Raw genomic sequence first — 17,693 nt, 5'->3', positions numbered from 1 at the left:
TGGAACTCTGGCCTCCACTCGCTGGGGCTGTCTGGAGCGGGGCTGAAGCCCTACATCTTCAGACTCAGAGGTGGGCGTGCTATCACCGACTCCTCCCTTCAACACGGCCAGCTCAAAGTAAAAGAAAAATCAAACCAGAGTGAATGTTATTTGTTCCCAATTGCAGGAAGGCAAGCAGTGGAGATGGAGGAAAGGACATGGAACTGCCAGATGTTTGTGAAGATGAGGCGATTTCCTGAGCGCCCTGGGCATGTGCTTGCTGTATTCGATCTGTTGCACCCTGCTATTTGGCCTGTCTTTGCTCGATTCAAGAAAAATCACCTCCACGTGCAAGTGTCATTCCACACAGCTGTCATGAACCAAAGCTTCTGAGGACACGGACAGAGATTGGGACTGACCAGCAAAGGTCCGACACCAAGGGAGGCAGAGAAATTAAATGGATTCCTGCCTTGCTAATTGTCTTGCCAGGCAAAAACAACACTGGACGGGGTTTGTAAATGGAATGTGTTGTTTTAGAAGATCAATGTGTTCATCATCCAACCAATCCATCTGTCACGTGAGCTTCAGGACGTTGCTGGTTTCTAACACAAATGATCATGTTTAGTACATCAGTGCTGAACAATTCAGTTCAATGGGACTAACAGCTACTTTTGCTGCAGTAATTCTGCAGCCTGGTGTAGATAGACTGTGCAATCAAAGGATGGAGGCATTTCTGTAGTTTGCCTGCTGACACTTTGTGTCAATGGAGTGTCATTAACCTTGTGGTTCTATGTTAGAGAAATGCAGACAGTTCCCTTCATTCCCAGCAGAGTATTGGACTATTGGCAGGGTACTGCTGTGGACTGTGTATATCTCAGAGCTGTGCTAGTACTACTTAACATTCCAAAGATTAGTGTCTCTGAAATCATTCTTCGATTAATAATGTATTATATTAGCAATTTGCCAAGCAAGGATCATGGGTAACAGATGAATGGGCCATAAATAAGTTAGCGTTTTTAATAATTTAGACGGTTCATTGATTCATTCATACTGTTCCTCACCCTTCAATTTACATCCCTTACAGCTACATATCTGCAGAGATAGAAATTCTGCCCTTGACAATCTGCAGCATTGTGGGACCCAGTCAGAGTTCATGGGGTTATGGGGGAAGCCTGTAGTGGTCTGGGACCCTATCTTCAGCCAGTCAGCCTGGAAATGTCAGGCTTGGATGGCCGGACCAGTAAGGGGAGGAGGAGAAGTGGGAGGTACCCGGAGCAGCCTTCTGTAGCAGGAGATGGGTACACCTTAACACATTTGGCAAACCCATCTCCAGACGCCCCTTCATCAACCCCCCCATAGCTATCTGTGAGTGTGGAGGGGGTGGGGAGGGGGGGAGGTTGGAAGCCCTTACCGACATTGCAGAAATTGTCAAACTTTCCAACATGTTGGAACTGGGACAACAACACAAGATATGTAAACAGATTGACCTTGTGTGACCCAGTGAACTCCAATAGAGTCAGCTCCAGAGGTCACCAGTGAGCGGATCCTGGCCTGCACACCAGCATGTGACTCCCCCGCAGATCTCCCCCACAGATTTTTCAGCCCTGTGATTTCTAACACACAAAGTAACATTAGGCTGCATGAAGTCACATAGCATACACAGTTTACAGTCACATAGCACAGTCACACAGTTTAAAGTCATACAACACAGTCGCACAGTTTACAGTCACACAGTTTATAGACACATGCTTTAAAGTCACACAGCATACAGTCACACGGCATACAGTCACACAGTTTATAGTCACACAGCTTATAGTCACACAGTTTACAGCCACACAGCAAACAGTCACAGTTTACAGTCAGCAGCATAGTCACACAGCAAATAGTCACATAGCATACAGTCATGCTGCATGCAGTCACACAGCATACAGTCACACTACATACAGCCACACAGTTTAGTCAGAGCTTGTAGCCACACAGCATACAGTCACACAATTTAGTCACAGTTTACAGTCACACAGTTTACAATCACACAGCATACTGTCACATTTTACAGTCACACAGCAAACAGTCACAGTTTGCAATCACATACTTTATTGTCACACAGTTTACAGTGACAGCATATTATCACACAGCATACAGTCACACTGTAAATAATCACACAATTTACAGTCACACAGCATACAGTTACAAAGTTTACAGTCACAGTTTGCAGTCCCACATCATACAGTCACACTGCATACAGTCACACTGCATACAGTCACACCGTATACAGTCACACCGCATACAGTCACACAGTTTATAGTCACACAGTTTAGTCACAACTTATAGCCACACAGCATACAGTCACACAATTTACAGTCACAGTTTGCAGTCACACATTTTACAATCACACAGCACACTGTCACATTTTACAGTCACACAGCAAACAGTACCAGTTTGCAGTCACACATTTTACAATCACACAGCACACTGTCACATTTTACAGTCACACAGCAAACAGTACCAGTTTGCAGTCACACAGTTTATAGTCACATAGTTTACAGTGACAGCATATTATTGCATAGCATACAGTCACACTGTAAATAATCACACAGTTTACAGTCATACAACATACAGTTACAAAGTTTACAGTCACAGTTTGCAGTCACATATCATACAGTCACATCATACAGTCACACTGCATACAGTCACAGCGCATACAGTCACACAGTTTATGGTCACACAGTTTAGTCACAGCTTATAGCCACACAGCATACAGTCACACAATTTACAGTCAGTTTGCAGTCACACAGTTTACAATCACACAGCATACTGTCACATTTTACAGTCACACAGCAAACAGTCACAGCTCGCAGTCACACAGTTTATAGTCATACAGTTTACAGTGACAGCATGTTATGGCACAGCATACAGTCACACTGTAAATAATCACATAGTTTACAGTCACACAGCATACAGTTACAAAGTTTACAGTCACAGTTTGCAGTCACACATCATACAGTCACACAGTTTATAGTCACACAGCTTGCAGTCACACAGCTTGCAATCACGCAGCTTGCAGTCACACAATTTACAGTCACACACTTCACAGTCACACAGCAACCAGTCACACAGCAACCAGTCATATAGCATAGTCACATAGCATACAGTCACATAGCATACAGTCACACAGCATATAGTCACAGTTTACAGTCACTCAGTTTACGGTCACACAGTTTGCAGTCTCACAACATACAGCCAGGCAGCTTGCAGTAATATGTTTACATTCATACTGCATACTGTCACAGTTTGCAGTCGCACAGCATATAGTAACACACTTTATATTAACACAATTTACAGTCACACAGCATTCAGTCACATGGTATTCAGTCACACAGTATTCAGTCACACAGCATTCAGTCACACAATATTCAGTCACATAGCATTCTGTCACTGAATTTACATTCAAACGGGCACAAATTCTTAAATTGACCATCTAAGTTTCCAATTCTTAAACAAACATTTCCTGATAAAATATTTACTTTAGCCAAGAGAAATTATCCTTATTCATTGTTGCCTGGGTGAGAAATGTGGAATATACAACATTGGGGTTGTAAATATTGAATTTGACAAATTAATTCCATTGTTATAGGTCAGTGATAAGGTCTAGTGATGTATTCTATTGGTCAGTAATATGTGTCTGTGAACGTGTATTTTGACATGTGCTCTGTGCTGTGTTTTAGAGGAATGGTGGATGTGTTTTCTAAAGGTGATTGCAGTATTGTTAGTGGTACTGTACAACCATCTCACTTACTCATGACAGAGGTCCTCTGATACTGCTGGCCCCACATAGGGCAGAAAAGGACAGTACATAGGAATAGGAGGAGGCCATTCATCCCCTTGTTGGGCCACTCAGTTACATCACGGATGATCTGTACTTCAATTCTATTTCCACATCTTTGTTCCATATCCATTGATTGCCCCTTATCCAAAAAAAAACTATTGATCTTGAAAACAGCAATTGATCTCCAGAATCCTAAGTCTTTCGAAGAGAGAGAATTGCAATTCTTCACTACACTTCCTGTGAAAAATACTTCCTGATTTCACTCCTGAATATCCCAGTTTTATTTTTTAACATTATATCCTATTGTTTTAAATCCTCCAACAAGGTCAGAATGTATTTCCTGAGCTTTAATGCCCAAAGCTAAACAGAGTGCTCCAGAGGGGGTCCAACCAAGGCTCTGAACGCTTGAAGCATCACTCTCGCATTTTTGTATTCCAGCCCCTTGAGATATTAGCTAATATTCCATCAGCCTCTTTGATCACTTTTAGTGATGTGTTGACATGGACCCCCAATCCCTTTGCTCCTCCAGACCTCCGATCGTCTCATCCTCTAGAAGATATTCCAATTTTTCTTTCTTGGATTCAAAGTGGATGTCTTCACACTTCCCCACAATGGACTCCATCTGCCATAGTTTTACCCCTTCACTTAATCTGTCTATGTCACTCTGTGTCTCTTTCTTCCATCTACACAAGTTAGTGTCATCTTCAAGCTTGAAGATAAAACTTTCTGTTTCTTTATCCATGTTATTTATTGCTCTGTATTGATTGGTGATAAGGGAAAAATGATACAAGGGTATAACTAATAGCCAGAGGGTCTGTTTAAACCAATCAGGTTCCAATTGATCTGCTGCCCTTTTCGAATGCATTGCTGACCAGTTTAAACCAGGTCAGTTATTAAGGCTGCTTAGTCATTATATGTGGTCAGATTCTCAGCATACCAGACACAAAAGGCAAGCTGCACCTAAAAATCATGCTTGACTTCCCTAGTCAGTGATGATTAATGTTTTGCCAATGTGGGTGTTGAAGAAGGGCTGCCTCCCCACTAAAATAAAGTGTCTGTCAAGGGGCTGCCATGTAACTAACGTCAAGAAGCAATCAGTGGAAATGTCACATCTCCAGCATCCATTATTGATGTTTCATAAATTTCTAAAACTCCTTATTGCATTTTTTGCTTTGCAGATGAAGCTGTCCATAGAAAATCTTCCCCTTTCCTCTAATTAAAGTGAGGGCCGGTATCCCTCTCTGGCTGTCAGTACTTCAGTGAAGTTGAATCCGAGTATAATTGCCATCACCATGAGTTATCTGAATGATACATAGTTCTGTCTAGTAGGTACATGATTATTTTATGACTGCGGCTGCACTGATCATCATCAAGAGTTACAAGTGTCCATTCTGTTGGTTAAAACTACAGGCGAAAGTCATAAGCTGCAATTCTGAGTTTGCAATCTTTAGGACCAGATGGTAGAGCAGAAAGGGGCTGGGGAAAAGCAGCGGCCTGCCCACATGGGAACCAGGCATTAGATCCATTAAGAGTTTTATCACAACTAAGACAAAAGCCACTGCTCCACATATGGACCACTGAGAGGTAGAAATGTCCCCTCACTCTTGCCGGTCTACAGGCTGTTGGCAACCTATCTCGTTACAAGCTGATTCAGTTCTTAGAGAGATGCACAGTATATTTAACTGATTTGCTGTCCAAACATGGAATCTAAGTAAATATCCATTAAGGCGAGGAGAATTTTATCCTGGTTTAACACACAGGTTAAACTACCAGGTACAGTGCAGATTTCCACCTATATGAAACACAGAGACCTACCATAATGCGAATGCCATTCTGTGTGTGACTCACAGCTGTATTGTACAGGCTGAAAACAGCTGGTGAATCTAGGTTAAATAATTAACGTATATCCCATTGAAATGCCACACTAGCTGATGCTAACCATTCAGTAACTGCGCTGGTTTGCATGGCTGGTGAGGCAAGAGGCCAAGTTAACAAGCTTGCTCTCCTCCTGTGATCAGTGGGGCTGAATTGCTGAGGAGAATTTCCCATGGCTGTTTAGTACTCAGAGCATCAACATATCATTCATTGATTGTGCACTGCTAATCTACACCACATTAGCCTGAAATGTTAATGTCAGTGTTTGCTGTGCCTAATGGATTTTGCAATGAATGTGCACTGTAGTAAGTATGTCTTACGCATGATACAATTGTACTTAGTCTGGGGAGAGATGCAAATGTTACATTGTAAATATGTACTAATATAAAGAGGATATTTTTTGCATGCTTTTATATTCTAGAAATAAGATTAAAAAAAAAGAACTTAAGTAAGTTACTCATAATGAGCAATTATGGACTAAACTGATTGGTTAACTGCATGATAAGCAAGATTTTTGTAAAGTTAAGATTCAATAAACCATATTATACAACTGATTCTGCTTAATATCTATATGCACTTGTATTAAGAGAAACAAAAGATTTAATTACCAACAGGATTTGCTCTTCATAAACCTTTCTGTGATAAGGCTGTCCAGTTGAGGAGACTATAATGCGGTGAGCCTATTGTGTTCTGTCAGTTTCTGTTCCCACGACTGTCACTCTCTCTCAATGCCCTGTAGAAAAAGTTTACAAATCACAGAATCTTGCAGCACCGAAAGGAGCCATTCTGCCCATTGTATCAGTTTAGCTTCTTGAAAGTGCTGTCCCATTTAGTCCCACACCCAGCTTTCACCCCATAGCCCAACAAATGAGTTCTCTTCAAATATATATCCAATTGCCTTGTGAACACTTCTATAGAATCTGATTCCACCACCCTTTCAGGTATTGTATTCCAGATGTTACAACCCCAGACTAGATCCCCAATTTTGTTATGATCCCAGACAAACCCTAAAATTTGATTACAATCCACATAGGGCCCAGTAACTTTCTTGTTGTTGAAGCAGGCAAAATTTCAAATCCCAGTTACTTACTAAGGGAACAAAGCCACAAGATTCCACAATTTTAAACAAACAAAGGAAATTTAACTATACAAGAGTCAACAAAGCAAAAAGTGCATACTACCTAACACTCTAACATACAGAATTAACATGAGGTAAACATGAATTAACTAACTGTGTTCGAACATCCCAAAAACTGCAATGAAATGACAGGTGTAACCAAGATAGATCCCATGAATTTTCTCAGCAACCCACCCAGATGTCAGTAATCGCTGTGGGTCACAAAAATTCTTTAAACCTCTGTCTTCCCCACAAGGGGTTTCAGTATCTACCTTTTGAGGATCTTGCCTCTGATTTCCCCCAATAGCCACTCGAACACAGACTGCCCCAATGACTTCTCACCTCCCAGTTGCTCAATCTCTTCTTCCGAGATTGTATCCCACTGTATTCATAAGACTACACTCCAGCATCTAATCATCGGCACAACTCCAGCTCTCTAGTTTGCCCCAACCCACCTTCATGGAGCTAGCATTGAATCACTGACACGATCCCAGCACTCTAGCTGCTCTGAGCAGAATACCACTGCCCCAAGGCCTTTCTGAGCCCCAACTCTCAGCTGCATGGAGCTTCCAACGACTCTCAGGACTTCACTGAGCCCCAACCCCCTCAGCTGCATGTACCTAATGGCAGCCCTTCAGCTGCTGGCCTCCCTCTTCGTCTGCCCCTGACTGACTGACCATTGAACTGATCTGCCCTGTTATTATTTCCCAACATGGTTCCGCCCCCTGTTCTGATGTATCGATGCTTGTTGCATTCTGTATCTTAAATGTTACAATCTCTAGTCAACCAAGGGTCATCCCCTCCTCCTGCCACAGTTGTGAAATTACTGTGGCTTCGCCAATGAAACACAAACAAAAAACCCCAAAAACATAGATTTCATCCCACAGGTCTTAATCCTCTGTGTGAAAGAAGTTCTCTTTCTTTTCTCTCCAGTTCTTTTGCCAATTATTTTAAATCAATTACCTCAGCTTACTGACCCACTTGCCAATGGAAACAATTCTTCTCCATTTCCTCTAACACAACCCCACCAATTTTGACTAATTCTGTTAGATCTCCATTCAACCTCTGCTCGAAGGTGAACAATCCCAGCTCCTCCAATTCCTCCACATTTAAACAAAAATGGCATTTATCTCTCACTTTCCATGACCTCAGCACATCCTAAAGTGCTTTATAGCCAATGAAATGCTTTTTGTAGTGTAGGTGCTGGTGTAATGTGGGAAATTTGACAGCCAGTGTGTGCAGCAGTTCCTTAATACTGACTGGAGTGTCAGCTGAGATTTTTATGCTCAAGTCTCTTGAGTGAGACTTCATCCCACAATCTCCTCCTGCAGAGGCAAGAATGTTACTACTGGATCCAGGGTTGACATTACAGTTAATCCCTGGTCTCTTCCTGGTAAACCGGCTGAGTGCCCACACCAATACCTTGTCATCCTTCCTAAAGTGCGGTGCCCAGAATTGTACACCACACTCCAGCTGAAGCCTAACCAGTGATTTGTGAAGGTTTAGCATGGCTTCTTTGTGTTTGTACTCAATGCCCCTAGTTATGAAACCAAGGTCACACATAAGCTTTCTTAACTGCCTTATCAACATGTCCAACCACCTTTGAAGATTTAAGACATTGCATCCTCCCCTCTTGCACCTTCCTCCAAATAGTTAAATACATTTGAATCTCGAACTAGGGGGCATAGTTACAGAATAAGGGGAAATTCATTTAAAACTGAGATGCGAAGGAATTTCTTCTCTCAGAGGGTAGTGAATGTCTGGAATTCTCTGCCCCAGAGAGTTGTGGAGGCTAGATCACTGAAAGTATTTAAGGAGGAGGTAGATAGATTTTTGAAATATCGGAGAGTTGAGGGCTATGAGGAGCTAGCAAGAAAGAGGAGTTGAGGCCAGGAGCAAATCAGCCATGATCTTATAGAATGGCGGAGCAGGCTTGAGGGGCCGAATGGTCTACTCCTTCTATTTCTTATGTTCTTATGTATTAGTAATGGTTACTATGAACCTATTGGATAGCTGTAAAGATCCAGCTGAGTCATTAATGCCCTTCAAGAACATAAGGGATAGGAGCAGGGGTAGACCATTCGGCCCATCGAGCCTGCTCTGCCATTATATAATCATGGCTGATCTTGGGCTTCAACTACATTTTCCCACCCACTCTCCATATCACTGATTCCCTGAGAGACCAAATATCTGTCTGTGGATGGATGGAGCATCCACAACCTTCTGGGATAGAGAATTCCAAAGATTCACAACCCTCTGAGTGAAGAAATTTCTCCTTTTTTCAGTCTTAATTCATCACCTCCTTATGCTGAGACTAAGGATGGAATCGTCCCGGATTTGTATTTAGTGCGGTAGCGGGTAGGATAAGAACGTTTTACTCGTCGGCTGCAATGGCGGCTATTCACGCCATATTGTCCCAATCCTGCCTCATTAATAATGTTTTCCTGGGAATCATGACATTTTGATGGTGGGTGGGCTCTCATTCGCCTGCCACGCCATCACCTCGCCGCTTCATCACGCCGGGCAACATATTTAAAGTGCAGCTGTGCACACACCTCTCAGTGCTTCCAGACAAGGATTGCTGCATGGAAGACATGGCCTCGAAACTCAAGAAGACTGCAGCCCCGGTTAATGAAGCATCCCTCGAGCGCATTTTGGACGCAGTGGAGGCCTGCCATTATGTCCTCTACCCCAGCTCTGGCTGCAGGATGGGCAGCGGCATTACCAATCCAGCATGGGTGGTGATGGCAGCAGTGGTCAGTGCCAATGCCCTGCAAAAGAGGACAGCAACCCAGTGCTAAAAGAGGATGAATGATCTCCTCTGTTCTGCCAGGGTAAGTCACTCTTCTCATCACTCAACTCACCACTCACATACCTATCACACATCCATAGGGCCCTCACTCACTTTTGGTTCAAGGGACATCACCATTCACTCTCTCACACACACCGTCATTGTCCTCATCCCGTCCATAGGACTATTCACTACCAACACATGCCAGGCATACTTAACATCTGGCCTGGCAGGTGTCCTGCTTACACTTTCTCCATCTCTATTCGTGTGGGACAAGCTGACACACAACAAGAGAGAGAAGTCGCAGACCAGTGGCAGAATGCCTGAAATCAAGATCCTCATGGATTTTGAAAACAGAGGCATCCAGCTGGCCGGCGATGACCGGGACCGGTCCTGTGCTGATGGTGAGGTTGGCGCTGCTCTACCAAGTGAGGGTCGAGCAGTGCAACATCCATCAGACAACCATGCTGTGAGTGATGTGTCCTCTTTCACAGGCCACTGCCATGCACTAATTATCTCCCCTTGCTTTCGCAGGCACATCTGGGAAACAGCTGAGGGAGTCCATGACCCAGGACCTCCAAACAGGCCCTGAAGAAACCTCTGAAGAGGAATATGGAGGTACCCTCCCTGAAGTCCCGTCACTGCGCTCACCCACACCCTCCACCAGCGCAGAGACACACACGCTGGTGGGACGTAGCTTTAGAGTAGCCTCGGGATTACAATCTGGTGAGCACATAGCACAGTCTGATCCACAGCAGGTGGAGGCAGGGACTTCCCAGGTCCCCGGCACTCGGAGGACTGCTGGAGGCCAGAACTTTGCTGAGTCCAAGTCAGATGATGAGCCTCTGGATTCGGTCATGTCACAGTTGCTGGAGCTGCAAAGGCAAGCTCGGGAGCATCAGGAAGGGATGTCCACTGCACTCCTCAGATTGCAAGGCATGATTGAAGAATTCATCCGCCTTCAGGCTGAGGTGATAGTGCCGGCATTGCAATGCATCGAGGTCAACACTGGTAGGATGGCGGATGCCATGGAGACCTTGGTCCAGGACGTCGCTCCTGCACTGCTGCGCGGGCTCAACTCCATCGCTGATGCCATAGTTGGCCTCCAACAGTGTGTACATGAGAGGGGTGCTGGGCAGCTTGATCTCACTCCAACTTCCCCTTCTCCTCAAGGAGTTAGCCTGGGGTCGTCGGGCACCCATAGGGAGGAGGATCAGCAGGTGTTCCCCCCAGGGGCTTCCATCCAGGTGACTCCAGGAGTGACCAGCCCATCCGAATCCCCTCTTTCTGTGACCTCAGCAGCTCCAGCTCCACAGGCCAAGGAGGTGCCACTGACACACAGCAGGATCCCGAAAGCAGGCCAAGGCTCTCCAGGTCTCAGCCCTCCAGTGAATGCCCACCAAGGTCATCACAGACAGGGTGTAGCAGTCAGCAGGCTGCCTTCAGCTCTGATGTGGATATCAGGGGAGCACCAAGATGGCATGGTTAAGAAGGTTAAGAAGATGTCGTTGCACAGCCTGGGCACGGATGTTAATCACTTGTACATAATGTTCACTTTTGTCAATAAACTCTCGACAATGTCTCCCTGCCCATGGCTCCTTGTTCTGATGAGCAGTGTTCTTGTCACTCAGATGTGAAACCCTTCTGCACAAGATAAAGGCAGGTGTCTCAGTCCAGGGCCTCTTCCCTGTGCTTTGTGCAGCCTTCAGACCAAAGTGATGGTCCAGCCTCACACTCCCTGGACACATTACTGATGCCTGCAGCTCGGTGGTGCTGGTCATTGCTGCCAGAATGTAGTGGACAGGCGTCACAGAGTTCCGTCATTCTCTCTGTGCTCTCAGCACCTTTAAGGTGGGGCTGGCCCCCATCTCTTCAGCATCTGTGACCAGTGATACTGTGCTCCAGCTCCTGAAGGACTCAGGTGCTGAAGGCGGACAAAGCATCAGGTGCATTTATAGTGTCATGGCTGTGTCTCTATGATATGACCCTGATCACAGAGCGCAAGCGAGCTGCTCTCAGCCAGACAGGAGTCAGACATTCTCAGAGGCTATGTGAAGATCTGTGGAGTGTCCTCACTGCATGTTGTCATCATCCTCCTGCAATCGAGTGACCATTAGGGCCTCCACTGTGTCTCCATCACAGGAGCCTTATTACAGAGGGTATGTGCACTGCCATACGCCAGACTGGAGTCAAATGTTCACAGATGTGATGTGAGGATCTATGGTGTCACCTCGCTGCACGTCATCATCATCTCCACGAATCTAGCAGCTGTGAGGGCCTCCTGAGTGCGCCTGCCTCATGCAATGGCCTTATCGCTGTCATTGTTGCTTTCGAGGACCCCCTCACCCTCAACCCCGTCAACATCCTCCAGCTCCTCCATCTCCTCCTCAGCCAGCTCGTTTCCCTGTTGGAGCGCCAGGTTGTAAAGGGTGCAGCAGACAACGATGATGTCCTCTGTGGACACCCTCTGTGGACTGTATTGCAGGGCTCCACCTGACTGGTCCAGGCACTGGAACTGCATCTTCAGCATTCCAATGGTTTGCTCCACCAAGTTGTGAGCTGCAGCATGAGCCTCATTATAGCGTCGCTCTGCTGCAGTCTGAGGCCACCGCACAGGTGTCATCAGCCATGGCCTCTGTGGGTAGCTCTTGTCCCCGAGGGGCCAACCCTGCAGCCCCTGTGGACCCTGGAATACTGCAGGGGTCTTTGACTGACTGAGGATGTAGGACTTGTGGACACTCCCTGGAAACCGTGCGCAGACCTATAGGATGCGTTCGTGATGGCCACACACCAGCTCAACATTCAGTGAGTGGAAGCCCTTGTGGTGGACGTAGTTGACCGCTGTTGCCACGGAGATCTGAGCACCACATGAGTGCAGTCGATGGCATCCTGCACCTATGGGAAACCTGAGATCTGGGCAAATCCAATCGCTCCTGCATCCTGGCTGTCCTGGGCCCGGGCGAAATGCACAAAGTTGTGTGCCTTTGCGAATATGGCATCTGTGACCTCATGGATGCATTTGTGTGTGGGGGCTTGTGATATCCCACAGAGGTCACCTGTGGAGCCCTGAAAGGAGCCACTGGCATAAAAATTGACGGTGCAGTCACTTTCACAGCCACTGGCAGTGAATGCCCTCCATGTCCCCGTGGCACCAAATCCTGCAGCAGCTGGCAGATGTGACCGACCACTTTCCTAGACATGCGCAGTCTTCGGCGACACTGGTTCTCGGTCATCTGCAGGGATGAAAGGCGGTGTCTATAGATGCTGGGTCTAGCTAGCCGCTGACCAGTGACAGCTCGCTGTGGCTCTGCAGCGGTGTGTGCATGAGCCCCAGTCGCCCCTTCTTCCTGAGGGTGCTACCCCTCCCTCTGCCCAGCCAGGAGCCTCCATCACTCTCTTCTCCGTTGTCTTCGCTCTCTGTACACCATGAGGCATACGGCTAGTTCACCAGGCTCTATGCTCCTGATGTACTCCTCCTGCAGGGTGAAAGAGAGGGATGAGTGGATTAGCTTGGGTGCTCTCCTGGTTAAGTTTGAAGGCCTATTAATGCTTCCCAGACAGTGCTGGTCCCCACTTGGATGGCCAGAGTTTAGTGTGCTGCATGGCTGCCTGAAACCCCACCCACCTCCGCCCCACTCCACCTGACCGATTGGCAGCAGCTTTGCCCACTGGACTGCATGCTGTGCTCTCAGCTCAGGTGCAGGCATCCTCCTAACCCGTGTTGCAAGGCTGCACAGTTAGCTTGAACTATGGGGGTGACTGGTCCAAACCGGGATGATGACTTTGCAAGGGACTGTGAGCACCTCCACCAGTGACTGCTCCATGGCCAGCTTTAGCAAGGAGATTGTACAATGTGTGCAGTCATCCAACTGTTCTGCAGTCCATTAAAATGCTCATTAGTTTGCAGTCTGTGCCCGAGGGGTGAAAATCTTTGGAGCACTTGGTGGCACTTTGATGCCTCTGCATTGCTTGTGTGGGCATTTAAGCTAGAGACCCAACTCCACGCCTGTCAACGTGGCTGCACCTGAACTGTCATAGCTGCAGAAGAATGGTCACTTTATACAAAATTTCCCTAATAGTGGCCACTTCCCCCCTGACCCCCACTCTGCACATGCTTGTGCACTACCATCAACCGCAGAGCAGCCCTTACCCAAACCCTCCAACTCGCCTCAACCTCAGTGCAGCCCTTACCCATCCCCCCTAACTCACCTCAACCTCAGAGCAGCCCTTACCCATCCCCCCCAACTCACCTCAACCGCAGTGCAGCCCTTACCCATCGCCCCCAACTCGCCTCAACCTCAGTGCAGCCCTTACCCATCCCCCCCAACTCGCCTCAACCTCAGTGCAGCCCTTACCCATTCCCCCCAACTCGTCTCAACCTCAGTGCAGCCCTTGCCCTTCCCCCCAACTCGTCTCAACCTCAGGGCAGCCCTTGCCCTGGCACCGCACTGTCAGCCAGCCAGGAAAAAGCAACTTGCCTGTGCCCACGCCTGAGTGGGCGGTGCCTCAACCTTGAAGTCCAACATGCGACCCTCGCAAGTGCTGCGCAATGTTACTGTGCACTCACCTCCGAGTTCCCCTCAGAATGCAGCTCACCAGGTGCTGTTAAATGCTGTTGTGAACACGCTGATGTGATCGGATGATCCAGCGGGGGGTGGGGATGATTCCAGCGGGCTGGGCTTATAATGATATGCAGATTCCTGATGTCCAACGGTGGGAAATGCGGCCCGCTATCGATGGACAGAGCGGACGATTGCAAACTGGTTTCACGGCTTCGTGAAACCGATTTTTGGCCTTCTCGCCATATTGTCCACTCACGCCACAAAACACACCTGATGCCAATGAGCAAGGAAAATTGCTCCCTAAGTCCCGTGTAAGGGGGTGAGAGGTTATCGGGGGTAGGCAGGAATGTGTGGTTGAGGTTACAATCAGATCAGCCACAATCTTATTGAATGGCGGAGCAGGCTCGAGGGGCTGAGTGGCCAACTCCTGCTCCTAATTCGCATGTTGTATCTTCTAGATTCCCTAGCTAGGGGACACAACATCTCAGTATCTACCTTTTAGGGAAGGAAATCTGCCATCCTTGCCTGGTCTGGCCTACATGTGACTCCAGACCCACAGCAATGTGGTTGACTCCTAATTGCCCTCTCAAATGGCCTAGCAAGACACTCAGTTCTCAATACAAAATGTTACATTAAAGAAGTGGACAGGCCATTTGGCATCAGCTTAGGCATTGGATTCGCATAGGACAAATCCAATCCGGCCAATTATAACCACATCAGTCTACTCTCGCTCATCAATAAAGTTATGGAAGGCGCCATTGACAGCACTATCAAGTTGCACTTACTCAGCAATAACTGATGCTCAGTGCTCAGCTCCAGATCTCACCATCCCTTGATCCAAACATGGACAAAAGAGAGGTGAGGTGAGAGTGACTGCCCCTGACATCAAAAGCAGCATTTGACCGAGTGTGGCATCAAGGAGCCTAGGCAAAACCAGAGTGAATGGGAATCAGGGGAAAATTCACCACTGGTTGGAGTCATACCTCGCACAAAGCAAGGTGGTTGTGGTTGTTGAAGATCAATCATCTCAGCCCCAGAACATCACTGCAGATTTCCCCCGGCTAGTGTCCTAGGCCCAACCATCTTCAGCTGCTTCATCAATGACCTTCCTTTCATCATAAGTCAAAATGTTTACTGATGATTGCACTGTGCTCAGTAATTTCGCATCTCCACAGGTGTTTATTTTTGTTCTTTCATGGGATATGGGCTTCGCTGGCTGGGCCACCATTTATTTTCCATCCCTAGTTGCCGTTGAGAAGGTGGTGGTGAGCCGCCCTCTTGAACCGCTGCAGTCCCTGTGGCGTAGATACACTCACAGTGCTGTTAGGGAGGGAGTTCCAGGATTTTGACCCAGTGACAGTGAAGGAACGGCGATATATTTCCAAGTCAGGATAGTGAGTGACTTGGAGGGGAACTTCCAGGTGTTGGTGTTCCCATGTGTCTGCTGCCCTTGTCCTTCTAGATGGTAGTGGTCGTGGGTTTGGAAGGTGCTGTCAACGAAACCTTGGTGAGTTGCTGCAGTGCGTCTTGTAGATGGTACACACTGCTGCCACTGTGCATCAACGGTGGAGGGAATGTTGAAGGTGGTGGATGGGGTGCTAATAAAGTGGGCTGTTTTGTTCTGGATGATGTCGAGCTTCTTGAGAATTGTTGGAGCTACACTCATCCAGGCAAGTGGAGAATATTCCATCACAATCCTGACTTGAGCCTTATAGATTGTGGACAGGCTTTGGGGAGTCAGGAAGTGAGTTACCGCAGGATTCCTAGCCTCTGACCTGCTCTTTTGGCCACAGTATTTATATGGCTAGTCCAGTTCAGTTTCTGGTCAATGGTAACCCTCAGGATATTGATAGCGGGAGAATCAATGATGGTAATGCCATTGAGTGGGAGGAGGAGATGGGTAGATTCTCTCTTGTTGGAAATGATCATTGCCTGGCACTTGTGAGGTACAAATGTTACTTGCCACTTAGCCCAAACGTTAATATTTTCCAGATCTCACTGAATATGGGCACAAATTACTTCAGTATCTGTGGAGTTTCAACTTTCAACACCCTTGGGAGTTACCATTGACCAGAAGCTGAACTGCACCCGCCCCATAAATACTGTGGCTACAAGAGCAGGTCAGAAGATGGTCATTCTGTGGCAAGTAACTCACCTCTTGACTCCCCAAAGCCTGTCCACCACAAGGCACAAGTCAGGAGTGTGGTGGAATACTCCCCACTTGCCTGGATGAGTGCAGCTCCAACAACACTCAAGAAGCTCAACACCATCCAGGACAATCCTGGAACTCCACCCTTAAGAGCACTGTGGGCTTACCTACACCACATGTACTGCAGTTCAAGAAAGCGATTCACCAACGTGGGTAATTAGGGACGGGTAATAAATGTTGGCCTTTCCAGTGATGCCCACATCCCATGAATAAATAAAGAAAATTCAATTGGATTTCAGGACAGAGTTAAGTGGATGCAGACTCATGTAGAAATACACAGTGCAGCTGATTCTGCATCGTTGAGTGAATTGGGGGTTTAATCAATTATAATATGTCAGGACTGTCAAGACTTGCTGCTAATGGTGTTGAAACAGAGCTGGCTGAGTTGACAGCTCTGTGAACTCAGCAATTCATGCACATTGCATATTAACTGCACAATTCAAGGTTTGACATTACCTACAAACCTCTCTCAGGCCTTGAGTGTTTATAAGCTTTTTATTTTCTGGCAACGGCTTGTCAGACAGTACCTATTTACTTTCAAAACCACAATAGAGTCAAGCAAATGCGTTTGAATCTTGTCTTTCCATTGAGACTCTTTCATTTGGGATGATCTGTCAGACAGATGAGGAGAGTTGAGTGTGCATCAATATCTCCTAGTCCTGGATTCTCACTTTCACCCAAACATTTATCATAGAAACATAGAAACATAGAAAATAGGAGCACGAGTAGGCCATTCGGCCCTTCAAGGCTGCTCCGCCATTCATCATGATCATGGCTGATCATCCAACTCAATAGCCTGCTCCTGCTTTCTCCCCATATCCTTTGATCCCTTTCGCCCCAAGAGCTATATCAAACTCCTTCTTGAAAACATACAATGTTTTGGCCTCAACTACTTTCTGTGGTAGCGAATTCCAAGGGTGAAGAAATTTCTCCTCATCTCTGTCCTAAATGCTCTACCCCATATCCTTAGACTGTGCTCAAAATCTTCTCCAGGAATTTGACCTAATTAAGCCAATGGGCATTTGAGAAGAGCATAAAAGATTAGATTATCCAATTGGGGGAGTCCCAAATTTGGTAGCTATGGCAGGGTTGAACCCACCTGTCAGTGGACACTGATATTGAAGGATCTTTGGGAAGTGGTTTATCTGTGTGTTGCTTTTAATTTGTTCTTGAGATGTAGGTAGTATTGATAAAGCTGGCATCTCTTACCATCCCTAGTTACCACTTGAGAAGGTGGTGATGAGCCCTCTCTCTGTGAATCACTGAAGTTCTTGTGATGATGTGCCCACAATGCTTCAAGGTAAGGAATTCCAGATTTTAAACTCAGTATTGAC

At 46.6% G+C, this 17,693-nt stretch overlaps 1 protein-coding gene across 3 annotated transcripts in view; it reads left to right on the top strand.

Moving 5' to 3' along the window:
- camkk1a (calcium/calmodulin-dependent protein kinase kinase 1, alpha a) overlaps positions 1-6,234 on the top strand; it is a 218,979-nt gene extending 212,745 nt beyond the window's left edge. For 2 of the 3 annotated variants that reach the window (XM_078548728.1, XM_078548729.1), the window contains one exon: positions 167-6,234. In XM_078548728.1, coding sequence (XP_078404854.1) covers positions 167-239 — 73 coding nt within the window. In that variant the 3' untranslated portion in view covers positions 240-6,234. The remainder of the gene's footprint in view (positions 1-166) is intronic. The other variant, XM_078548730.1, reaches the window with a different exon arrangement.
- The last annotated feature ends 11,459 nt before the right edge of the window (positions 6,235-17,693 follow it).

The sequence above is a fragment of the Cetorhinus maximus genome, chromosome 9 (genome assembly GCF_964194155.1).
Source record: "Cetorhinus maximus chromosome 9, sCetMax3.hap1.1, whole genome shotgun sequence".
Taxonomy (NCBI): domain Eukaryota; kingdom Metazoa; phylum Chordata; class Chondrichthyes; order Lamniformes; family Cetorhinidae; genus Cetorhinus; species Cetorhinus maximus.
Note: the sequence above shows the minus strand (reverse complement) of the source record. Positions and strands in the feature narration are given on the sequence as shown.